Genomic DNA, 26,815 nt, shown 5'->3' on the forward strand with positions numbered 1-26,815 from the left:
ATTTCGGTTTTGCTTGGTGGAAACAACTCTATCTATATTTTCTCCCTTTTGTTCCCTTAAATTCGCTCTCAAAAGAACCCCCTAAGACTTAGTTTGACGTTTTAGAAGGCAGGCACTCCTTATGCCCAGGCGATCCTTCCACCCAACGTGCATACGCTACAAGAAAAGTTTACCCTATATACTTTAAAGTCAGGAACACTCATACATTTTCCAAGAAATCTCCACCTTTCTGCTTATGTACTACATTTACAGAATACTGTACACTACGCACGCATGAGGGGGTCTCGGGTTTGGGGCATAAGCCCCCTGACTCCTTTTTCCGTTTTATGGTCACAAGTCTTTTGAGGATAATTTCTTCTCCTTGGATGTTTCCCAACTCTGTTGTCCGGCCAGTATGTTCATCCTTACGCGCCTTGTTTGAGCGTTTCCACGAGGATGTATCAATTCACACGGAGAGGAGATTTTTCTCCGGAGCTTTTAATCACTCAGGCCTTGGGAAATACGAAGTTAAACATCGCTTGGGGAAAGAATTTCTTAACATTTAAGGTGGAATGGATGGCTAATTATTACAGGACACAACTTGAAGGCACCAACTGCAGAAAAAGTGTGTTTCTTCCCTCAGTTTCGCGGCTCAGTTTGGCGCCGAGGCCCGGCGGGCTCAGGCCCGGCCGCGGCCCGGGCCGCAGCGGGTTAAGGCGGGCTCCCACAATGCCTCGCGGCCCTGCAACGTCGCCGGCCGCGGCGGGGGCAGCGGCTGCGCCGTGAGGCGCCGGGCGGGACCGGGAACCGGGGGTCTGGCGGTGCCGCGGCAAGACCCGCCGGTGCGTTTATACCGGGCTCTGTTAACTCTCCCGGGGCGGTTCGGCCATCCCCGTAGACCCTGCTCGGGGCGGCGCGGGGGGGTGGTGGTGCCGAGGCGGCCTGTCACACGGGAGGGTCGGAGGCCTGAACTTCTCCTCCCGACGGCCTTTCCCTCCCCGCTGTTTTACCCATCTCTTTATTTTTTTTTTCATAGAAAGGAGAAGCCGGTGCGCCCGCTGGGAAGCCGGCCATGTTCTGAGGGAGGCCTCCAGCACTCAGCGTGGATCCAGCTAGCGCAGGTGTGCGGGAAGAAATCGCCCTCCTCGCCTCCCCCGGAGGAGCTCTCGGTAAGGCGGCTGCGCTTCTGAGCAGGCAAAAACCGCACGACTTTGAAAACATGCAGCAGCTTCTGGTAGATATTTGAAAGTGAGCCTTGCCTGCGCCGTGGAGGTGGTTTGGTAGTTTGGTTCATCAGCTGGCGAGGCCTCTGGGGATTTTTTGCCCACAGGGAACCGTCAGGGCCGTGGAGTCGTGCAGCCCACGTCACCGGCTTAATCTTGGCGCACTGAACTGCAGAGCCCTTTACAGCTGGGCTCTCTGAATTTGCTGCTGCATCAGAAGAGCAAAGTCCCATTATAGCTCGCTTCCACTTAAAGTGTCTAGTGCCACTTCTGCCTTTTTGCTTGCTAAAGATTCCTAATGTGGAAACTCATATGGTGCATGTCTGGTATTTGCTCTGCAAAGAGGTTGTTTGGGAAATAAGAGTGTGAGATTGGTCTGTGTGAAGATGTCTGTTTCGCCTTGGAACCCTTAGGCCAAAATATTTATATTCTTCAATGAAAACTGATTCTTAAATGAAACACTTTCTTTACTGCTCATGTCCATTTACATCAGATCAAAACAATATACATTTATAAGATGTCTGCACAGTTTTACCTAAGTTTTTACTCCTGAAATAAGCTATGTGCCCAGTCAGGTACTAGGGCTCGGCTTTTGGATGGTAAACAATGATAATTTGATCACTTATAACTTTGTGGGCAAATACAGTTGACAATAGGCTAAGCATCTCTAAAGATGTTACCTGTTAGAAAACGTAAAGCGGGTCTCTCTTTTTCTTATCCTATCCCCCTTTCCTTCATTTCCAAATACTTTGGTGGATGAGAGAAGGGCACAAAGCTGGTGGCCTTGGTCACTGCCTCCTCTTGGATGAAACTCTGCTTTCCCACCAGACGGACATGGTGATCTGGTCAGGGAACTCAGTGCTTCTGGAATGGGCATGTGTTTAGACTGCAGCTGGCCAAGGTCTTTCTTTTTAAAAGTCTTTTATCAAAAAAAGCAGTTAGAGCAGACAATTGCTTCCTCTGTCAGCTTGGAGTCAGAAATCTGAAACTTGTACTGTATGTAAACACTGACATGCTGTGGATTTTGGCTGTTGTAGGATGTGGATATTGTGGATATTGCCTGTTGTAGGATGGATGGCTCTCTCTGCTCTATAGAAAATTCCTGGCTCATGCAGAATTGGGAGTGGGAAAAGGCTTTCCTGTTCAGCTCCAGCAATGATCATTTGCTGTTGAGGCTGGAAAGCCTTTGCAGCCTCTAGTCTACCTCTGTGTGTTATTCTGAATGAAAATGTGAGGAAAGGGAGGAAGAAATGGTAAAGGAAGGATAGCAGTAAGGTGAACAAGCAGCCAGCCAGAGAGAGGAACCTTGTAACTTGTTGGTAATGTAAAGAAGTTGCTGGGGAAATACAGCCCTGAGGAAAGGGGAGTTGGCATGGGAAGAGAACATAATAAAAATGGCAGAGAGGAGGGCCTGATTGTCTCTCTGGCCTGTGACTGCTATGGGATTTACTTAATTTCTGTACTGTAGAGGAAGAATTTTCCCTTACCTTGCCAGTGACAAACAGTGGAATTGAAGACGTGGACTTCGATCCATGTAAATGTGTTTATGTCTCTGTTTAGGACGTGAGCAAACACGTTTTATATGTAGTGCTATTTCCCTCCTCACATGCATGTAAGTTATGTAAAATTAAATGTTGCTATTGGAGAAAGTTTGTTTCATTATACAGGGGGTCATTTGCCACACTTTGTTTCCCATTTCTGAAAGTTACACAATTTCCATTTGATAATTGATAAAAATAATTCTCTCCAGTTTTAATTTGATGCAGGATGACTAGAAGATATTACTCACCATTAATTACAGTAACCTTTTCAGTTTAAGCCACTTTTTTTTTTTTTTTTCACAGCTTACCTATTTTTGTCTAATACAAATTAAGATCAAAAGGTAGCCTGTCAGTGAAAACACTGTCCCTTAAATTACACAGAACTAAGTATTTGGCAGTGAGATGTTTACGAAAGAAGAAGTGCTTTAGATAAAAGGCAGTGAGTTCTGCCACAAATAACTTCTGCTTTTAACAGACATAATAGGTAGGTACAATGTTGAGCTTATTTCTCTCTGAATCGTGTAGTCTTCGCTGGTGTGGAGTGTAATTGTGTGTATTGTACCACTGTGGTTTCAGTTCACAGAAAGGCTGTTCTGCTTTAGAGATTTCTCAGAAGTTGATGTCATGTTCAGAGAAAACTAATCTTTTCTTACCTGTAGCATTTGTCTTTTTAAAAATAGATTTCCTCTTATAATTAAAGATTTGTTCTCTCTCCATCCCCTACTGGGTTGTGGCAATTGTATGTAACACTTAATCATTTACCTTCGAAATTATTGGAAGATTGTTAATCCTATTGATAATTTAAGGATTTATGACTGTTTAGTTAAATAGCACACTGAACAAGTGTCGAAAGGTTTGTATAAAGACATTTCTGCCTCTCAGATCAATATTTGATGAAAATGTTTACCTGCTATTTTTTGCTTTGTGTCTTGACTGACAAATAAGGTTGACATTTAGTAGTTGTTGAGGTTTCTAGCCAGCCTCGTGACTTCTCTGTCTTTTATTATGTCTTCGAAATTTGTTTTCTAGAGTAGAAATGAAAGGGATGGATTAGAAGTAAAAAGATATTATTTATTTAAATTTAATTTAAATATCACACTACCAAATTCATTGGAAATATGGATTCATTCTTTATCTAAATTGCAGTCTTGTGCTGCACCCTTGCGCTTTATTTCTTTTAATCATGAGTGTCTTGTGTACTTCCAGTTTTTTCAGGTTGTGTACTGTAAGTCACATTTTTTTTCTTAATGTGAATTTTATCCGTAGCTTGGCACAGCTCCCTGCTGCTGCATTTCATGCTCCATAAAAGTTAAGAGTGAGATGATGTGGTCTGCTAGTGAGACATGACTGTTGGAATTAGAATTCTATTTTGTGTGAAAGGTCCAAATAATTGCCTTATTTTCTTAGAATTGAGTTGATAAGCAAACTCAATATTTCTGGAAAGTCAGTTTTTTGTATTTTCCAGTGACGTGTTCTTAACAATGTGTTCAGGACTCCGAAGTGTAAGAGTTTTCCTGCTATTTTTTGCTTAGTCTGTTTAGTTGTACACATGTGATCCCGTGTAATCAGGCGTGACTGTAAAGTGCTCTCAGAAAGGGTAGCGGATGGGACTGGCAGCAGCATCAAGTAAGAGTCTGTTTTTATACAACACGTGGCATAGAAGAGTTTCCATATTTGTCACTCCTGTCCCCTTTTCAGCTGTGGCTGAATTTCACCTTTCCAATGAATCGATGAAGTTGACTAAATCCCCCAAAACGTGTAAAGTAAATGGAAGAGTAAGGCCGTGGGTTTTATGGTGGTTTGTTTGTTTGTTTTTTCCCTTGCAATTGGTTGTGAATCAGTGGTTTAGACCGCAAGGTGCAGAACATCTTACCGATATCGAATTCTTGAATTTGACTTAGTTTTTTCTTTTTTGTACCTTTGTAGAACCATGGCGAGTCCAAGAACAAGGAAAGTTCTGAAGGAAGTCAGAGCACAAGATGAGAACAATGTAAGAAAATGATAATCTCAATCTGTTTTAGATAGGTTTTGTAGAACTGAATTTTCTTGTTACCTACTCCAGATATATGTTGTGCTCTACTACAGCTAGTGCCTTTATAGCACGAGTATGGGTGACTAATGGTGACCTATACATTGAGATATCTCATATTTGTGTTAGCTCCAGTGATTTTTATTCACATATGTATTATAATACATTGCTGCATGTTTGGCACAAGTCTTTCAGAAGTTCTAGTAATGCTGTAACCCCCAGAGTCTGTTGAACAAGTGATGTCTTGGGCACAGGTTAATTAAAATGGCCAATTTCTAGTAGCTTGATTATAGGATACCTTAAATGTGATAGCCCATGGATAGGTTCAGGTATGTTTATATCAATGCATTAAACATTGAATGGTGATTCCAGTCTTAGGAACTTAAGTTGTTACACTCTATGAGCAATAAAGCTATTTTTAATCTATTTAGATCTGCTATCATTTACTGCCAGACTGTAGTATGACTGAATAAATGTTCCCAACTTTAAATGTTGCATCTTTATTTTGCCAGGGAAACCTCAAGAATTCAATTTAGTTACTTTCTCCTCCTTCAAGACAATGTGAAAAGGAAATCAAATTGAATTCTTTGCTCATTATTTTCAACTTGCTTATCTGTATTTCCTCACTGGTTTTTGGTAGCCAGTACAGTAATTTTTATAATCCAAATCAGGCAGGTTAATGAATATTTCTTTCCATGCAGCATAAATAAATATTTGAAGGGAGCTTATGCTGTCAGGGAAGGTGTTTCCAAACACTAAGAACTCTCCCTTCTGAAATTATTTTCTGTGTGTAACATTTTCATGATTTGACTTTTTGAGCTCTACTGTGAAAACTTTGCATGGACAAGAGATGGCTGAGTGTTAGAGAGAATTGTTTTTCTGCAGGTCTGTTTTGAATGTGGTGCATTTAACCCCCAGTGGGTGAGCGTGACCTATGGAATCTGGATCTGTCTGGAGTGCTCAGGAAAACACCGAGGCTTGGGAGTTCACCTCAGGTCAGCCTTTCAAGCAGACGATGGACTGAATTCAGTTACCTCGGGGTGCATTAGGGTTGTGAACTGAATGTGTTGTTTCGGAAGGCTATAGAATGTCTCAAGTCCAACATTTCATTGGCAGTTTTGCTTCATGCTATAATTAGTTGGGGTGTGTGCTGCACGGGTGCAGCTGTATTATGCCCCGTTCTGGAAAGCAATGTCTCTAGTTGCAACTGGAGGTTGTGTGGTGGTGTTTGGTAATACTGCATTAGTCCTTGTACTTTATTCTTTTAATTTTGTATAATCTTTACAATTAAAACCAAAGTAGTGCTAGAGCAGCTTGAGAGTTGAGCAGAAAAAGTCACAGTATGCTTACAGAATGTTTCTGTAGTGTATGCAAGCATATAAACCAGTTTTATTCTGTTCAGGTGATTATTTTTTTTAATATAAATGACAGGTTTTGTTCAAGAAACATGCTCCACTGAGATGGGAATGTATGGAATAAGAACTGTTACGTGTTCTGGAGACACACAGTGTGTGTGTATATATAATGGGGGCAGAGCATGGGATAGTTTCTCAAATGAGAAAGGGAGAGAAAGTCCAGGGGAGAGATCACCAAAGCCAGGAGGCCATTCAGAAGTACGTGCTTGGCTTTTCAAGGAGTGATTTAAAGCTCATTAGTGAATAGAAATTGCATAGGAAATGAGAGTTTGGAATTATTCCATATGTTACATGAAAGAAAAAATGAAATTACTGAGATGAGGATATGATGAAGGGTATTTCTTTAGGGACAAAAAGAAAGCAAGTGGTCAAGATACAAGTTGTTTTTTTGTGCTTTTTTAAAAATACAGTTTCATGAGCAGTAGCAAGAATTTATGGCTCAGAGTTGAGATGCTAGCTGCAGTGACAAATGCCCTGAGATGGGGTCAGGTTATAGGGTGGGCTGTTTTCAACAGCTGATGGTCCTTATGAGCAGAAGCATGGAGTGGGACAAGAGGTGTCCTCGCAGGTCACTTCAGTGTAATTGTGAAAATAAACAGGAAAAGAAAATGGCAGAGTGAAGAAGTATGGGAAAAGTTTCTTTTATATAGTGGATTAGATTAATTTCTGGACTTGAAGAAAGCTTTTTTCTGTCACTTGCCTTCTCCTGACAGTCTCCTTGGAGTGCAAATAAATGACATGATTTTAGCTTGTATATGAGCACCTTCTTATGATTTTCTATCTTTCTATACTTGGAGAGTGTTCTCAAACATGTTTGCACTCCCAACTTTTAAGATATTTTTGTAATAAGCTTTTTTATCTCCTTGCTGATATAGCAGGAAATTATAACAAACTGCTTTTAATTTTTTAAAAAAACCCTGCTTTTCAGTTTTGTACGTTCTGTAACCATGGACAAATGGAAGGATATTGAGCTGGAGAAAATGAAGGCTGGAGGTAATAGCAAATTTCGAGAGTTCTTGGAGTCTCAAGATGACTATGATCCCTGCTGGTCAATGCAGGAGAAGTACAACAGCAAAGCTGCAGCTCTTTTTAGAGATCAGGTAAGCTCAGTTGTGTGTGTCCTCATCCTCTGCTGTCTGAAAACATCAAAGTGCTTTGTAAGCGCTTGTTTATGAAGCATGGGGGAGAAGGAAAGTAGCAAACTTTTGAACCTCTGCTGTGGTTCTTGAAAGGGATAATTTTTAGAGTGCTTCTTCCCAACTTCTGTAAGAATTTTCTTTAGAAACTTTCTTTACTGTGTTTAGTTGAGATGGCTCAGATGTTCATTACTGCAGTTTGTTGCAACTAGTTAGCGGAGCTGTCCTAATCCACAGCAGACAGTTTACTGCTTCAGCACTAGAGTTTTATCCAAGTGATTGCTGGTGTGTATGTAGTTACAAAACGGTAAATTAATATGGCAAACACTGTCAGGCTAATAAACAAGTAAATTGGTAGTTGTAATGGTGTTGTTATTTTTTGGGAGGTTTGGAATTTCCAAAAATGAAATGACAGACATCTTGAATTCATGAGCTTAGAGACTTAGAAAGATTCTGTATTTTATTCTGACCCTGCCATGGAAGTGGTAAGAAGGTACATTCTGGGCTCACTGGGATTTCCATGCAGCTTTGAAGTTTGTTGTGTGTGTGGTCTCTTTGCATCTTTAGGAGTTGCTAGGAATAGGAGCTGGTTGACTGGAGTATCTTGCTGAAAGCAGAGAATTCCCAAGTTCGGTGCTGTAGGCCTTTTAGTACATGGAACAAACTGCAGAGCTTCTGTGGCAGGGCCTTTGGAAATTTTTTATTAACTTGCAGAAGTTATGACTTGGATTGGAGGAGCAGTATGGGGTGAAGAGATGAAGTTCAGGTCCTTTGAAGGAGACAGGGAGAACATTTAAATTCTGTGCATGTGTTTTAGCTGCCCTATGCTAGAGAATAAATCCACCTCTTTCTGTTCATTATCCTGTGATTAGTACTTAAGTCTCTGTTAATCTTGTCTTTCCTCTTCAAACTAAATTTGTCTGTTTGAAGAAGTTGCCTGAAATCAGTTGCCTGAAATAAACTCCATGTTCAATTCAACATTACTAGCCTGAGACTCAGAAAATCAGTTTCTTGTGAAAACAGAACAATTGATCTATGCAGCTGGCAGCAAACTGGAAAAATGACTGGTCCTCCCTTTACAGGACCAGTGTATAACTTGTATGAAAAATTTGACCTAGCATTCTTGATTATTTTCCTACCTCTTCTAGGTGGCTACAGTAGCTGAAGGCAAGGAGTGGTCCATTGAAACTTCTCCCGCCAGGAACTGGACCCCACCTCAGCCTAAAACGTCTCTCTCTTCCACTCATCGGTATGTATTCTTGTTATTTAATGTTGATATAGCTACAGCAGGATCAAAACCTGACGTTAGAATGTCTGCTGGTTTTACTCTGTTGATCGTGTTGTCGGAGCAAGCATTTCTTTTGCTGAAGTTAAGGAATATGAGGTAACAGGGCTTTAATTTCTGTAATAATTCCCACCTCCTCCATCTGAACCGTAAATTATGGCAAAGTGAGAAGAGCAGAGGACAAGCCTTGCTGTTGTCATCTTGACTTGCTGTGACTGACAAAACAACCCGAGACTAGTCGTTGCATCAAGTCACACGTAGTGTGTCACACCTTACCTTAACTCACTGCTGTCCCTGTTCGTGCCAGCAAAGAAGAAACAGACTTCTCCTTTATGGTGCTGATTACAACAGCATGAAAGCTGGAGCACAGCACTTGTGTTTTTCTGCTTTTGCATGTTGTGTTTGTTATTCTTTGCACTAAAGAATCAAGTTAACGGAAAAAGCAGTTGTAGATCAAGCAAACAAGCCCTTCGTGCCTGGCCATCATCCAGCGAGCTCTGGGGCTAGCTGGAGTCTGAGCAGCATTGTCTGGGTCTGCCATTGCTTTATTCATTCAATACTCTGGTGGCTTTTAGTGGTTGCATTAGAGTTCTCTATGTGATAGATGAAAGAAATAATCAATTTTGCACCTGTATTATGATGACATATGTCAGGCTGCACTGCTGAGCTAGTGGGTTTTGCTTTACGCAGTTTGATTCTTAAATCTTTCATTTCAGTAGTTCTGCTGGACAATCTCAGACTGCAACTGCCTCTTCTGACAAGGCTTTTGAAGACTGGTTAAATGATGATGTTGGCTCCTACCAAGGGTAATGCAATATTTATTAACTTTTTGAGTGCCTGGCCCTGTAGCATAATAAAGACACGGATGTTATACTACAGCCACGTAGCTGTGATCCTGATTCACTAGTTAACAGTTACATCTTGTTTACTATTAAAAATATGTTGATAATATATGGTAAAGATGAAGGAAAGTGCCTCTTTAACACGTTTATATAACAAAAATGTTTGAATAGCATTGAAGAAAGAGCTTGTAACTCAAAATGTTACTGTGGTGAGCTCTGAACTAGGGAATTTTTAGTCTGTATAGTATTGAGTTAAACAGGCATATTTATAAAGCTAACACTGTTTTCTTCTTCCTTTCCTTTTCCCATTTTCATGTATCACTTCATTAGGATTTACTCAGGCTTCTGATGGCAGTGATCTGTAAACCCAGAGAATCCTTAAAACCACGTTAGCGTCCGTAGGGGACACTTTAATTTGCAAGGATTCCCCTGTGGATCCTTGTTGGTGTTGTCTTTATGAAGCGAGTGGTTTTGTATTTGGGGTGCTTTAGGACTTTTTCCAGGTGTGTTTTGGAGTCTGTTAAACAGTTGTCATTCTTTCATGCTTTTCAGCTTTTGTTTAATGGTTTTCATGAATCCATGCTAATACAGATACTATTTACTCTTTTTCTTACAGTAGTGGCCAAGAAAATCGCTACGTGGGGTTTGGAAACACAGTAAACCCTCCAAAAAAAGAGGATGACTTCCTGAATAATGCTATGTCTTCATTGTACTCGGTAAGGAATTGCTTGAAGCTTTCTGTGACCTGAATTACTATTTTCTTCTGTTTTATCCCCTGTTGTGGGAGAATATAAACAGAGGAAGAGAAACTAAAGATTGCAGGTAGATATGGAGAGATGCAGAGTATTGGTTGTATTCTCAAAAGAGTGAAGAAGATGCTGGTGGACCGTAACAGGCAAAATGAAGGGAGAAACTTGAGCCAAATGTAGGAATTATGTCTGGTATCAGCTTATAGAAATAAGGAAATGAGGATATAGCAATGGATTAAGAACTAATACTCAACAGAGCTTGGAGGAGGAGAAAAAAAAAGTAATTACCTGTTGGGAATAGCAGTTAGGCTGGTAATGCTCTAAATAGATTAACTGTATTAGGTATATTCAGTGGAAAACAACTGGAATGTGTGTGTACCTGAGTGCCAGAAGCCCTGAGCAGTGATGAAAACATTTGAAATACTTGTGACAGGGTGCGAAGAGATAACAGCATATGGTCGAACAGTTGTCACGATTAAAGTAGAGATAGTGAAAGATGCGTTGTTGAAGGAAAATGGGAATAAAATTGGAGGCAGTCAGGGACATATTGGTGCTTTGATAGGCTGCAGAGTAACAGTGCTGAACAATATTTGGGATTTGGTGTGACTTTGAAATACAGTAAGGTTTTTTCCACCAGGGTTAGTGGCCAGCAATCTCCTGTAGAGCCTCCTTGGTCTAAATATCCACACCAGGTTCCATTGTTTGGATTTGTGGGTTTTTTTAAATATATTTCACGAGTATGTAATAGAAAAAAGTAATGCTTGAGCCTTTGAACAGTATTCCAGGTGATCCCATAGGGTACTTCCTATAGGTCTGCTGAATATTTTCTAATTATGTCACAGATCGTAGGCCAGAGAGTTCCAATTGGAAACCACATCTATAATGTATGGCAGACGTGCTGAGCAAAGGAGGGATGACACTGTGGTGTCCAAGTTACCGTCAAACATTATTTGATTACATTATCTCATTGAAACTTATGATTAAAATGCCCTCTTGTGACCACAGATACATACTACAGTGCAGTTTTGAGTCGTTTATTATAGTGAGATTGAATATTTGCATGCATATTCATCCTCGTGAGGAAACCAATTTTCCTTCCCCTGCATTACGATTGTCTTTTCCCCACACGTGCTACATTTACGCATATACATTATTTTCTGCTGTTACATATCAGAAGGAGCATCTTCTGTGTAATTTACACCGACTACACTATCCAACTCGTTCTGTAAAGAACAGATGTAATTGCAGTTTAGGTTGGTCTTGAGTCCCTTGAGACTCTGCTTAACAATAAAACTACAAGACACATCACTTTGCCTTTTTTGCAGTTGGAGAGAGAATTATCTTTCAGTGTTTCAGCACAGGACAAGAAAGGCAATTAGTGAAGAGACTTCAAAGGGATAGGCAAAAAAATATTTCTTGCTGCTTTTTTAAAAAGACTTTTCCTCAACCTAACTATGTGTTGTAGTTGAATTAAATGGAAAGGGTAATCAGAAAAAGGTCCTGCTATTTACAGATTTTGTATGGAAATTAACTTAAAAGGTATCATGTTACCAAAACATCCCTCCTTGAAACAAAACATCTGCACTTTGACAGCAATCAAACTGATAAAAGGCAGTGGTAGACATGGATATTAACCTCGAATTCCTAGTGCTGTGTTTAAAAGATTCTGTAGCACAGCTTAAAATTAGGTGGTGGTGATCTGCAAAGAACAAAAACTTACATCTGTTTCTTCATTATTAGAGACAGGGGAACCACAGGAATGTTAAGTTTGTTTCTGGTTTTTATCCAATTAAGTATGATGGGGATTTTTTCACTTGTTTTACTGGGCAGATTCTGGATGAATGAGTTACTAACAATAACTGATATCTAAACAGTTGTGAAGAGATTTTTTTAAAGATTATGTTAAAAAAAAAAAAAAACCACCTCAAGAAACAACAAATTTTGAATCACTCTCCTGCTCCACTTCCTTTTAGCTGGTTTCTTAATCAGTAATTAGAAGAACCCTTTTCTGATTCATGACAGAAAAGTCTTAAGAAATGGCCAATGGTTTTCAGATCTTCCAAGAACCAGTGAGGCAAAATAAAGCTTTGTTTCTTTTGTTATTGAAGGTAAAATTTGCAGGAAACAAGGAGGTTGAAGCTTTATTATGAAACAGAAAATTGCTGAATGGATGCTTTATGAATAACTACCTGATGGTTTTGAGCACTGATTCTTGTTTTCTCTTCAGCTTTTTCCAGGCATACATTTTAGCTGCTCATGGATTTATTTTTTTTTTTCCCACCCATCCAATCTCTGTTTTCTAAGGTTTTAATGTTCTTTTACTTTTCTTTGGGCAGGCAGAGGAATTTTTTTTTTTTTTTTTTTTTCATGTAGCCATTTTTAGTAGAATAACATCTGGAGCACTCAGGTTTGCTCAAATTGCAGCTATTTTGACACAAATAATGGAAGTTCATCACTATTACAGTTAAGTGAGAGACTAATTCTCACTTTTACTAGCAAGTAGTTCTTACGATTACAGGATAAGCTGTATGGGTGAACATTTTGACTTAATTTAACATGTAATACTGAACACTTGGTTATTCACTATTATTCTTCATGTGTAGTTTACGATATTCTCACTTTCTTCAAAGGGGTGGAGCAGTTTTACAACTGGAGCAAGCAAAATTGCCTCAGCTGCTAAAGAGGGTGTAAGTAAACAAAATGCATTTTGGTGTAATTCTTGTAAACTTGGAGATTCTTTTAATGTTCTAATAGTGATGTCCAGGACAACCTAAATTCTGCCCTCTTGTGTATCTTTGCCTGTGGCATATATAATAGATGCATATTTAATGGAGATCTCTGCCTTAATTATTTCTCATGGTTTTGGGTGGACACTTTTGTAAATTTGTCCACTGGACGTAAATATCAAGTAAGAACTCAACAAAAATTTTTATTAAAAAGCAGAAATTTCGGTCTGTGTCAAGTGAGGCCAAATTGCATTCTTCAGCAGGAATTTAATACCAAGTTACAAACTGCTGATGGTTTTATATCTCTTTCCTTCCTTTGTCTTCTCTAACTACAGCATTTTTGTCCATTTAAATAGAAAGTTTGTTGGGCAGAGGTTGTGCCCAGAGGGATGCTGTGGGAAAAACTGAGACATGGGTGTCAGGCTCTGCATGTTCTGCAAATACACGCACTTGGGTGACAATCATTCAACTTAACTGTAGACTGAAACCAGAAGAAACAAAAATTTATTACATTTTGCATAGATGATGATGGAAAGAGATGAAATATTTTTGTGAAAATAACGCATTACAACTTTTTTCAGTTTTGCTTAGTATTCTTCCAAATTTTTAGGAGCGTAACAGTTCTCTCTTAACTGTTACACTCGTAAACTGTTTAAACTCATCTCTTTCTTTGGGTGACATTGAGAGACAAAAATACTGATAATCATCCACATCAGCCCACCAATCTAATCAATATTGAAGATATTTTCTTCCCCCTGTTGTAAGTTGAGAAAGACTGGTGCTTTCCCAGAGCAATCTGGAATGCCAGAGGTGGTGATACAGATATTCTCTGTTCACTGTGAAATTCTGGCAAAGGTCCATTCACCTCAGAGAAGATCATGTAATATTTCTAAATGTGTGTACTTAAAAACCAGAGATTTTATTCCTAGTAAACTTGAATGTCTTTGTTTCTTTTCACAGGCTACCAGATTTGGATCTCAAGCAAGTCAAAAGGTGACTACAGATTTAGCTTTGTCTTATTGACTGCAATTGGCTTTAAATGTCATGTATTTGCTTGCACCAATTGATTTAGACTTGATCTTCAACAGACCAGTGTGTTTTTCCTTCACAGTAATTTTTAGGTTCTAGCTTTTATTTCCATGGGAATTGCAATCCACTGCAGTGATCAAATTAGGCAAGAAATAAACAGTGATACTCTGCTGTGTATAACTGTCGGGTGTGTTGGAGAGGAAGTAGAATGAAATGCTTACAAACTTAAAATACCCTTATATTATTTTGTGAACATTAAATGTGGTCTATCTTGAAGTAATTTTCTTGGTAATATAATATAATGCAAGCCGTGTTTCCATTGCTGAAGCCCATTAAGATATTACAAATGTGAACTGCTTAATATTGTTATTAAATTAACTTACTTGTGTTTGTTTAAAAAAGGAGCAATTACAAAAGCATTTCCTCTTTCAAACTAGGGTTAAATCAGGGACAGTCAGACCTGAATTAGAACTCTGACACAAGCAAGATCTGTTTGCATGGAAAAGTTTTAAGTTCAAATGTAAAAATGTGGAAAAAGAATAGGACTCTTACTCTGCCAAAGTTCTGTGAGAGAGGGCTTGCATATATTAATATATGGTACAGGGAGTTTGGCTTTGAACTACAACTCTTGTATGTCTAGCATTAGCCTGGCGTGCTCCCTGATGTGCAAAGGATGCAACTGCTCAAAACCAACTGCAGGTGTTGGTGTCCAGACAGATGCAGGCAGTAGGATATTAATGCTCCATGTAGGCAGCCAAACTTGTGCATGTTTTGTCACAAAAATGTCTTGTTTAAAGCACCCAGACTTGATACTTAGAAGCTTTAAAGTATTTACTGCTTGGCTTACGTAAGAAAACTAAGTGTTTTACAAGTCCTCCTCTTTCACTCCTCCCAGCAGTTTCCCTTTTAGAAAACTGTTCTTCAGTATTGTCAGTAAATATAAGTGTCAAAGCTCATCACATCTACTGACAAGGACCACAGCAACGTGGTGCTGTAGAGTATAAGCTGTGTTATCGAAGCTTAAATTTTGTTCCTGAAACATCAGATCTTTTGCTCCGTAGAACAGATTTAACATCTTTTTGATACAGTATATTGTTTAAAATTATTGTCCAATGCCCATACATACTCACTGTTTGTCTTGTCAGTAGATGTTAAAATTGAAAAAGGTTCATGCTACTTTAACTTGCCTGAAAAAATGCTGCCAATTTTTTGCTAAAAGCTGCTTCTACCTTCCTTGCTCTTTCTCTTTTGCTGTCTGGGTAAAGTTTTGGGGCTACAAGCAGCAGCCAGAGCCGGTAACGCCCTCACATATATTCTTGTGCATGGACTCCTTGTCACTGTTCGTGCTGAATATGTGCATTTGCTCTTGAGCTGTCTTTTTTTATTTTTTTTTTTGCCTTAAGTCAAATCTGTTTAGAATAATGTGTGTTTCATACAGTAATGTTTCTTCAAACCTGTTTAAAATAGGTTAAACTGGATAGAGATATCCAAGCTCTGCACTCTCAGAAAACATGCTGTACTTTTGTCCACGCTCTTCATAAACACAGATGACTTCAGGATTTCTGTTTGCATGTCTGATGGAGGAATGCAGAACACCCAGAACTACCTTGGGGTGTTGTTTGAAGGAGGGCTCTTTAGTGAATGCCCCATTGAGTAGTGTCTGTAATGGTGGTGAAGATGCTATCCTAAATTCAACAATAGTAAAGATGAAGAAGCAATTCAGATGAAAACAGAATTGTACCCAAATCTTTCCATATTCATGAAATTACATGGTTGAGTAAATGGAATAATATAAGAATTCTTCCCAGTTCTAACAATGACCTCACTTAGCATATCTGAACCATTAATCTTAGTGTGTTGCACTCTTTATTATAACATAAACAGTTTGCCAGGCTTAATAGACTGAAGGATTTTTCAAAGATTAAAAATCTCCTTTTTTGTTTTCCTTAAACACCTTGTAGCCTCGCTCCCAGTGGAAACAGCTTTACATGATTTGCATTCACATTTCTTACTAGGTGGGAATGGAGTTACCTTTGGCCTTTGTCTTCTCAAATAACTTGTGAACTGATCAGGAGGAGAAGTGTTGGAGATAGTGGTGGTTGGGTGGCTAAGAGAGAAGGTTTTTAGACACCTGGGAATCTGTGGAGAAAAGATACTTGAGGTGATCCATCCCTAGGAGGAATATGAATGAAGGCCACACCCTAACCCAAGTTAGTGATAAGCTATAAACCCTTAGGAAATGAAACTTCATTAGACTCTGCTAATGTTTAGGAATGAAGTTTGTCTCACAAGCAAATTGGCCCTTTTGGATTATTTGGGCTAATTCAGAAGGTAATCGGTATAATACAGCAATTCTGAAGAAAAGTTTAAATCAAAGGCTTATTAGAGTAGTAAGGAAAAAAAAAAATATTTCAAATGAAACATTTGCTAGCCCCTCTGTCCATGTCCATATTGTCTTACGACAAGTAATTTTGGGAGTTATGCTGTGAGCTTAACGTTTTTGTAAGATGCCTCTGAAGTACAGTATCCTGACACATCATGTTCTGGATTGCAATAGATTGCTGAAGTGAATTGATTTCTCTCCCTGCAAACCTGGAGCTGTAAAAAAGATGACAAAAATCTTGTGTCACAGTTTTGCCTCTTGTGTATTGCTTAGAAACAATTGGACTGTTACGAATAGGTGACGAGAGCAGCATTCCAAGACAGGAGAATTGGTGAAAAATTGGCCATAAAGATCTAATTGTACAAATAATTCCATTAGTAAGGAAAAATAAAGATGGATGAGGTCAGTTCTTCCAAATAATCAGCTGCAGGCATTAGCAAGGGGCCCACCTTCTAGGCTGTTGCTGGTTGAACCATTCTTCAGCTTCCAGTGCAAGGTCACACTGTGCTTGGGCTCTGGGCATCTCCAATGACCTATTGCTATGTACATCTGTTTTTAATTTATTTTCTTTTAATGTTTTCTGCAGCACTGTACTGTGTGTGCTTTTCAGCTCATTCTGCTTGTATGAATCAAAGCTTTAAGGCTTCACCTGGTTTTGGAGATGCTGCTGAGAAATTAGCCTGCAGATGTTGGCTGTGTTTTTTGGTTTCTGTTTTTTTTTTTTTTTCTAAAGGAACTGACTTTGATAACTGACTTTGTTTTTGTTTTGCTTTTAAATAGGCATCAGAGTTAGGTCAGACATTAAATGAAAATGTTCTCAAACCTGCACAAGAAAAGGTAACTTTGGAACTAGTAAATTATTTGCAGAACATGGTTATGCTGACTTAGGGAGTGATTGTCTCCTCTTGCCACAACTGCACAGTTTGTCAGCGTGTCCTTCTGGTTTTTTATATACTAGTACAGTAGCAAAGGGGAAACATTAAATACCTCAAAGCTACTGTGTTACCAAAGAAAGGTTAATGAGGGTAATTTCCAATCTTTCCATGTCCACAAGAGTCTGTTACATTATTCCCCGTTAGATACTATTTTATAAATTTCATACTTTTGATAATGGAAGCTGGGAAAAGATGAAAATGCACCCTAAATGGCTATAAAAATCAGTTATTAAAAAGAAAATATGAATAGTAGTATCTTTGAGTGTTAAGTTTATAGTGTTTTACGCATCTGCCTGCCAGCGTTTTAATTCACCTAAGCATCTTTGAGCCACTGTAGTTCATCATCTGCCTCATCTGGGGCAGTAGAATTTGGGGCAAAGGTTTAAGGTGAACGACAACAGTTTATCAATAGAAGTAAGATGTTCTTGCAAACTATTTTTGGTATTTGTTCAGAACTTTCTGGTAGTTAATACCAAGTTTTGTGTGCATTCCTACTCCAAGAGTGGTCTAAAGTAGCATTAGCAGTTCTAGTTACTGTGGTGTTTCTGAGAGGTCAGTGTGAAGCAGATTTTCATCTTCCCTTTACAATTGTTAGTGACCAAACCCACGTGGCTAACGGCACTTGCAGCAGCAGTTGGAAGAACACGCACGCACTGACCCGAGTGAATGCAGACAATCACTAGTGGGTGTGTTTAAAAAAAAAAAAACAAAACAAAAAAAACCCAAAACAACAAAAAAACCCCAAAGGCAGTCCTTGGAAGTGATGAGTGATCAGTGACACCACAAATTTTAGTCACAGATCCTCCCTAGTGTCAAATGTCGCTTACCTGTTTCATATGATTAAAAAAAAAAAACCAACATACTTTTTACATCTTTCCCATTTGGCATGCGTTTGTTCTGTGCTTCTAGAATTTTGGATCAGCTCCAAAATTTTGATGAATTCTTTTCTGAGAATGTGGTGCTCTACTTACCTACGTGCTTTTTCCCAAAAGATAGTGGCTTTGATAAAGCAGATTAATTTGTCTCGTGTAAGAGAAGCAGTGCCACCACTTTGGGATATGGATTCATTTTCAATTTGATAAGAATGGTTTAATCACATTACAAATTAATTTGTCTTGCATTACCTTTATTAATTCAACATTCTTTACATAGCGTTTCAAATCGCAGCAGAAAACTCTTAATTGGTTTCTTATTCCTCTGAGTAATCCACAACTTATTTCAGGGTGCTTAGGTGCGTTATTTTCAGGGTTGTTTTTAGGGTGCATTTCCTGGAGCTGATTTTTATTTTGTAGGACAATTTAAGGAGGATTGTTACTTTCTGTATTTTAAAATAAAAAGTGTTTCCCTTAGGATGTTGTGCTCTTAGTTCTAAATAAGGGTTATTTTCTGAATTCAGTGGTTGCTGCCTGCACATGTGGTTCTACAAAGCCACTTGCTTTGGAACAGCTGCCATTTATTAATTGATAAAAGGCACCAACTGTATTCTGGTTGACCAAAGTTGAATATTTAAAGAAACATGTATAAAAGAGAATAAAATGGATCTGATAGAGTTTCAGTTTCTCCAAACCATTTATTTTTTTTTTTACATAGTAAAATATATTTATAAAATGTCAACATTAGCAGGTGTTTTTTGCACTGGTGTTTTTATGCTCAGCATTAGTGTAATGATACCTTCCTCAAACTGTGTGTATATCAGTAGAAAATTCCCGCAAGCTTCAAAGGGCTGAGATTCACTCTGTTATAGATCAATGGACTCTTACAAGTCTTTTTCAAAACTTTTGTTTTGATCTAAGTATATTTTGATTCACTTTCAGTTTGTTCGTTTTTTTTTTTTTTTTACACTTTTTGGTTTTAGCTGTTAAGCACAAGCAAGCCTGTCGTAAGGTTTCAATAATACTTTGTTTTATGACTAATTACGAATACTTTGATTCACATAGGTGAAAGAGGGCAAAATATTTGAGGAGGTCACCGTGGGGGTGTCGCAGTTGGCCAGCAAGGTATGAAGTGGCCTGCCTGCCTTTAAGGAGGCCAAACAGTAAGCCAGTCTCCATATTCTTACGAAAAGTCTGTAGTGAAACAAAGCCACAATGCAGCTTGAGTCTCTGCTGGTGCCGAATACAGAAATTTTGAAAATGTAATTTTCAGTAAGCAGTACTTCTGTTGGGGTGTTAAAAAGCTCTGCAGGTATGAGGTAGCTCTTGTAATCGTTTCACCGAGGGCATGATGTAGAGTTATAAGACAGCCAGTCGCCCAAGCTGAGAAAGAAAATGTCTGCTGGAGAATATGGAGACAGCTTGCCTTACATCTGTACAGTTAAACTTACTAATGTTCTGTGCCTTTTTTTCTTTGTCTTCCTTTGCTATCATTGCTTGGTAATGTGGTAAGTGCTGTCTACAACTGTCAGGTGCAGAAGTCCTGCACAATCTAGTGCCTGTTTTGGTAACTGTAGGGTGTTACCTAGGAGGGTCTGTCTTTCTAGCGCTGTGAAAGTCAGCACTGGAAGCTCTGTCATGTACCAGCTTAGTGCCTTAAACGTTGGGAATGTTTGAATAAAATAAGTGACGTTACCTGTTCTGTTTAGAGCCCGACAACTTTAAGTCTGAATTCTGGGATTCATCCTCTCTATCTCTGACTTAAGAATACTAAATTCCATGGGTGTCACTGAATTTGTGTTTCTAATCCAAGGCCAGTCTGTTACAGTAACCCCCAAAGGATTCTCCTGGTAGTCACGTTCATTCTAGAACTCAACTTTTGAACTGTTTTACCTGGGCAGTGAAATAATACTTCTGAAGTGGGGTGAAAGTAGCTTTCTAGGACAGTAAAAATAAAAATACTACTTATATGAATCAGAACATCAAAACAGCAGCGCTGTCATTTTAATTTCCAGCATTTTTGTCAAGGAAGTCTAGGAGAGAATTCAAAAGCTGTTATTGACTATGATGGATAAAAAAGCTAAACTATTATGGATAAAAAAGCTAAACTTCACCTACTTTTCACATCTTCCAGCAGCATGATGAAATGTATATTCCTTACATCAACCACGTAACTGCCCATCAAAAATATTAATAAATTGTGAGTGAAATTTTCTGATGAAGTGTGTTCTCTTGATCTGAACAAGTGGAGGAATGTGGTGTGGAGGAATTTTGCTGTTGGACTTGGAGGAGGTGTTGGTGTAGTCTGAATGAATGGAGTGTTGTTTCTTTTTTTCTCTAGGTTCAGGGAGTGGGAAGTAAGGGATGGCGAGATGTCACCACTTTTTTTTCAGGCAAACCAGATGATAATTCTGAAAGGTATTTTTTTGTTATTATTTTCTGTGTCTCTTTAAACATTTAATTTTATCTCCTGTATGTTCTCTGCAGTATAGTAGTAGCAGGTATTTTTTAAATATAAAGAAATTAATCTATCTTTGCTAGTAGTCTTCCTGTATGTAATATGGGAGAAATTCAATCTAACTGTTTGACAGTTGTAAAACTGAGAACAAAATAGTGCGTGGCACCTTGTTTTAAAATTATTCCAACTGCATATCCCCTCGCCTTGGGGTTATTGGTACTTAAGGCTGTTAACAAAAATCTATGAATTAGGATATAAGCTTTTGCCATTTGGAGCAGTATTTTTAGTTCTTCTGCCTTTAGACTCAGTTTTTGTTTAAGTAAAGGGCAGTAGTGTTATAGTTTTCTTCGCTAGCGTTATTTTTATTATGTTTCTCATAACTAAATTTATTTCTACCTTCCTTTTTTTTCTGTCCCCCCATAAAAGACCAGCTGAGGGAGACAGTTACCAGAACAGTGGAGGGGAGGGCTACCAGAACAATGCTGTAGATCAAAGCTTCTGGGAGACCTTTGGCAACTCGGATCCACCAAAAGCTCATAAATCTCCAAGCAGTGAGAGCTGGACCTATGTGGACAATTCCACAGAGAAGAAGAGCTCTGACAGCTGGGACGTGTGGGGCTCAGGAACAGTCTCCAACAACAAGAACAGTAACAGCGACAGTTGGGAGAATTGGGAGACCAACTGGGAAAACACAGGAGGGGAGAGCAAGACCAAAAAACCTCCTAAGGCAACAAAAAAGGCGTCTTCAGCTGATGATGGGTGGGATAACCAGAACTGGTAGAACTCTGTTAACCCTGTTTTGCACAGCTAGGAAAGGGAGGCTATGCTGGCTGATTGAGGGGAGGAAGTCTTACATGCAACTGGAGTATCTTGGTTGACCTTACCGATCTGTTACTTTTGTGCTTCCCATTCATTCTCCTTTCTTCTACCCCGGTTTAGGGAAAAAAAAAAAGTAGCATCTGAATCTTTTATTACATAAAGGTGGCTGTCCCTTTTCTAAGGAATAGTGATAAATATATTCTCCGTGCACTACTGAAGCTGGATACACAGACTTTCCTAACACAAATGTTCAAAGGAAAAAAAAAAAAATCAGTGCAGGCATGTTTTCATGGTACATCCTTGCATGTGTAGGTTAATAGTTATTCATCCAGTCCTCCTATAATTTGAGATGACCTGAGGTGTTTAATGCAAAGAAAGGACAGGATGTGTCTTGAAAAGATAACTGTTAAATAAGCAAACTGTAGTTGAACAGATCTAGTTCAAATGCCTTATGGATTGCTCTGACCTTATTAAGTCTGGCAATTCAAGATGGTCTTTGAGATACTTTTTATTGGAGCTTTGGTTTTAAACTTTGAGATTTAATTTTTTTTTTTTTTTAGTCTTTTAAAACTTATTTTCTCCCCTTAGAATTAATAAGAAATCTAGAGCTAGGTGTTTTATTTGTGTAAACTCACAGTTTTGACCTGAGCTGTCAAGGGATCTCCAGAATGGCTCCTTGCTCAGCAGGTTAAGAGTTTGCACAGTGCAGCTCTCCACCACAGCTGTGGTGTTCTCCTTCCTTACCTACACCCTTCCCCCAGTTTGAGTATTTTATACAGTCTGTTTTTGCTCTCTTTCTTCCTTCTACCCATCTACTTTATCTGTTCTGATAAAAATGAAATCTTTCTGCTGCTTATGGCCTTTTGAAGATAGGTTTGGCAACTTGGCAGTGAAAATCTATAAAAAAGATTCCAGTCAGAAAAAAAAAAGGGTGGAAAATATGAGAACATTGAGGAGAGAGGCTGGCAGCAAGCCCCTTTCAAGATGGAGTAGATGTCTGGATTTAATAGCAAAATTTAAATTAAGCAGACGTTTTCCAGATTAATCTTTAATATGTCAATATGTATCTCTCTTTCTATCATGTATTTCTCCACATTTTCTTTCTGGATCTTGTTAAACACTATATTGGAAACTTTAGAAGCTCCTTGTCAGCATTAAGGAATGGAATAGAAGATTCAGCTATGTATCAGTTTTGACCTAACAAACTGCTTTGCATGACACAAACCATAACTTCTACAGAAGAATTATGACTTTAACAACAAAGGTGTCCTGTGTATCCCATTTTATTTTTGGGGGTGGGTTGTAAATGTACACTCAGCCCGAAAACAATCAGCTGACTTGAAAACTTCAGATTATGATATCATTGTGTAGTCTGCTGTACTACCAGCATGGAGTTCTTTACTGTGGACCCTGTAAATCTTAATACATACCTAAAAAGCATTTTCTTTTTAAAATTTGTTAATTTGTTCAAGCAAACAACTAAATCGAAGTTGTCAAGGTTACCTTAAATAATGCTTCGTATCTTTTTCTCTTCACGGAGGTTTTGGAGCTTATGGTAAGATCGAGGGGTTAAGGAAGGAAAATCATGAATCACCTCGAAAGTAGCAAATTTTAAAGGCTTAAGTCTAAGTAAGTAGAAGCAGCTCTATTTATAGCCTGATTCTGTATTTCTTTAGTAGGATCTTTCAGATGGCAAACAAGGTATTTTTCTAGTCTTCTCTAGCTCTGTCCTGCAAGAGTTAGGATTTTTTTTTTTTTGCCCCTCCCTTTCTTCTCCTGGTGGCATGGTCTCTGCCACTCGTGCAGCAGCACCCGGTGCCACTCACCACCCAAGCACTACTCAGCTGAGCCCTGCCAGGCACCCACCCTTTGGAAGTGCCCAAGGCACGAGAGATCTCAGTTTACAATTCTGCTCGTGCTACCACTGGCAGAAGTTTACAGCTCGACTATAAAACGAGGATTTTGTTCTGCTTTTTCCTCCAGTTCCAAATAGACCTTTGTCATAGCTTAATTGCATGTCGAACGTGACTTTTTTTCTGCATACACCTCTGTATCTCTGTATTTTTCTGCGTACACCTCCGTTGCCTCCGTGTCTGCTGCCCAGCGGGGAGCTGTAAGGCATGTTCTCTGCTCTGGGGGTGGTGCTGTGTGCTGTGCGTGCCGTGGGGCTGCCCACTCCCCCCCCGACGGTTTGACAGGCTTTGTAAAGTGTAGCGGTAGCGGCGACGGCCAAATGCACCTGATGGGTTGTGCTGTCTGACTGCTGGTGTCTGTCTGATGTGAAGCTGACTCAACTTCCCATGTACAAATTTATTACAGTTTCTCTTTCATAAACCTCCTGAAATAGCTTGTAGCAGGATAAGCTTTATTTCAATCCATTCAATCAGCAGTATTGTGATGTGTGTGCATACGTTCTCCTCAGCTGTGTGGTTTGCCTAGGAGAAAACTGGTTTATTTATGTATCACTTGCAGCTACAATTGGCATGAGCCATTTGTTTGTTCTTCCGGTTTTATTTTTGTATCTCTTGAAACTTTATGTTCTAAATTAAACTAAACAGCCTGAGCCCTACTCAGGCAGAAGCTTTGGGTAATGATTTTTCTTCCAGTTGAGGAGCTGGAGAACTGTTCTGGTGACAGAACAGTCACCATCTCTTTTTGCAGTGCTGTAGAGAGTCAACAAAAATGCTACAACTCCTAGAAAGGTCTTAATGGAAGATACTAAAACCCAATAGAATGGCAAAACATGTAACCAGCCACAAAGCTAGTATACCAGCTGTACCAACTGGTCTCAGTTGGGCAGGCAAATCGGTATTTTTTTATGACTTGTCCGAATCTGAACGCTTTACTATGTCTTCCGGAGGAGAGGATGAAATTGAGGGCGTTTTCTTTTGCAAAGCCTTTCTTTTACTGGATTTTACTTTTTTTTTTTTTTTTTTTTTTTTGCATAGATGGCTGGGAAGTTTCTGCAGTTTGGTGGAATGCAACCAAGGCACACGTGTGGAGTGAGTGTTTATGAATTAGACTTTCTTTTATCCTTCCTCCTCACTCCAAATCCTCCTTTTTATGGGCTGATTGTGAGCACTGTAAGAAGAGGCCTTGAGTACAGTCTGTGAGAGCTGAGGGCACCCGTCTAAGTGAAGGTCCAGCCCTTGAATCTGAGTGAGCACGTGGGTTGCACGGCCGTGGTGTCACTGTGTGTGTCACCTGTTGCACGGGTGAAGAGGGTTCCACTTCCCTTTCAGTCCCACGCCATGTATTCATTTTAAGTTGTATAAGCAAATTGCCAGGAGAGAGCACAGAAGGTGAAGTGACGACTGCAACAGTTGGACCTTGCAATGTTTGGTTTAAATTTCCTAGTGTTTCAAAGCGATTTATTCCTTTGTATGGCTTCAACTTTGGAAAATACAGAGCAGCTGGATTCCTACAGGTAGCCTGAAACAAGAAAACTTCAAGACATTCAAACTAAGTGCCACTTGCAAAAGAGTGAAAGTCTTAGAGAATGTTCCTGAACCAGGAACCTAATCCTAGGGGTTAGGGATTATTTTAAAGTGTTTCATTTGTGTCTTGAAACCTGTTAATTATTTGAAGTAGTGCTTGGCCAACTCCTTCATAGTTGAGACCTCAAGGATAATGCTGCTGCTTTTATTTTCCAGGCCAGACTGTGTAACATTCCATGGGTTCTTAATGTATTTATCAGTGTAATGATCTGTGCAATAATTTAACAAGTGTAGGTAAAACCTTTGTTGTTTAATCCAGGATATGTTTAAAGATACAGTGGTCCTCTTGGAGAACAGCGATCTAGCGAGGAATTTCAGTTTTCACCTTACTTTGGCACTGTTAAATTTCAGTAACCCTGTTAAGAAAGTCTTGAGCAATCAGTGATTTAAATCAATCAAGACACATTTCAATGTCCGTTGTTAGAGTTTGATTGTAATAGCTTGGTGACTGCTAGTTGTAGAGCCCTCTTTCATTTTCATGCCAGCAGAAACTTGGTCAGTATGGAGTACTGTATCTTTAATTTTCCTGATGTGTTTTTTGTGAAGTTCACAGGAATGGCAATTTCGGTGAACACTATTCATTGTTCTGTAGAGTGGTACCGGACTTGAACTGCAGTGTCATCTTTTAAAAAGCATTATAATAAAGCAAAGAGATATGGAACAGGATGGTGTTCAGCCCTTTTTCAGGAGACTTTGGTTACTTTTAAACCCGTGTGCATTAATATAGTTTATGTGGCCTTTTGAATGAAGTTAAGTTTTGTTATGGTTAGCATCAGAGAGTAAACTCAAAATGAGATCCTTCCTCCTTAAAGTGGGAAAGTATTGTTACAATGTGAGTATGAAATTGTCGTGTTGGAAGAGAGTACCTGACACTAACGGCGTGAGCGTGTGTCCTGATGTGCTGGTGTCATGCGATTCTTCGCTGCCAGTGTCGAGAGAGAGCCAAAAATAGGTGAATCGTCTTTCTATTTCATTGGATTTTTGTAGTCTGAACTCTAACTTAAGATCAGTTTGCATTAGGAACAGTTTTAAGACAACATTGGCTGCCTCCTTTATTTAAAGAGAACTACAAAATAGAAATTTAAGTAATTGCGAATAGATTTTCGTACTCTGAGGTTTTTATTAGCTTGTCTACAAAGGCACCTACCGCAGGAGAAAAAGCTAACGTCTAAAGCAGTTTTCCTTTCCAAGAAGCACGATTCCTCCGATGAATCCTCCAGCGGGTGGTGACGCTTCACATTCCAGTGTCCTTCATTACCCAAACAGCCACGCGAGTGCTCCGGATGGTTGATGACTGCACCGAGCTTTGTGTAAATTTAAAATCTCTTTTATTATGTTGTTGGTCAGCAGGACTGAGTCCTGCTTGCCTTGTAGAAGTAATGGTATTAATTTTTACACAAAAAAAGTGGACATTTGGGTTGGGTAATGTCACTGATATTACTGCACTGATATGCTATGTCCATTCTTGCCACAACATCCTACATTAAGGGCTGCTTTTTGTGTTGGATGCAAAGTTTTCAGCTGCAATTACTTCAAGTAAACAGGATATACTGGTTCTGGAGGGAGGTTGTTGGGCCTCTGACAGCATATGGAAGCCAACGACCTAGAAACACTCAAAATACTGTGGAAAGCTGTAACGTGTATCCTGAATTTCAAGCTGAGCACAGCCAGAAAGGTGATGGAAAAAGAGTTTGTAGGCCAGGAAATATCATAATCATTGACCTGAGGGAGAAGAGATCACCACTACATTACGATGTCCAACTCACTCCTGCTGGGTCAAGGTTTCTTTGTCCCTTCCCAGCTGTTTGTCTTTGATCCCAGTAACACGAGCAGGTTCAGCTGAAGCTGTTTCACCCTTGTGCAGCTGTTGATGCTCTCGGAGCAGACAAAGGCTCAG

The 26,815-nt window shown here is 39.3% G+C and overlaps 1 protein-coding gene across 15 annotated transcripts; it reads left to right on the plus strand.

The window, feature by feature from the left end:
- The first annotated feature begins 1,023 nt into the window (after nt 1-1,023).
- On the plus strand, nt 1,024-25,579 carry ARFGAP1 (ARF GTPase activating protein 1). 15 transcript variants are annotated; one of them, XM_074919937.1, is made up of 14 exons: nt 1,024-1,148; nt 4,670-4,733; nt 5,658-5,767; nt 7,116-7,287; nt 8,472-8,572; nt 9,325-9,414; nt 10,067-10,166; nt 12,830-12,886; nt 13,886-13,918; nt 15,220-15,249; nt 17,118-17,174; nt 19,210-19,269; nt 20,486-20,562; nt 21,029-25,579. In XM_074919937.1, exons 2-14 carry the CDS (start codon nt 4,674-4,676, stop codon nt 21,381-21,383), a joined length of 1,302 nt encoding a protein of 433 aa, XP_074776038.1. In that variant the 5' UTR covers nt 1,024-1,148; nt 4,670-4,673; the 3' UTR covers nt 21,384-25,579. The 15 variants fall into 15 exon arrangements, with proteins under 15 accessions (XP_074776038.1, XP_074776041.1, XP_074776039.1 ...); XM_074919940.1 differs by having other exon boundaries at nt 20,492-20,562; XM_074919938.1 differs by having other exon boundaries at nt 10,070-10,166.
- The last annotated feature ends 1,236 nt before the right edge of the window (nt 25,580-26,815 follow it).

The sequence above is a fragment of the Athene noctua genome, chromosome 16 (genome assembly GCF_965140245.1).
Source record: "Athene noctua chromosome 16, bAthNoc1.hap1.1, whole genome shotgun sequence".
Lineage (NCBI taxonomy): Eukaryota > Metazoa > Chordata > Aves > Strigiformes > Strigidae > Athene > Athene noctua.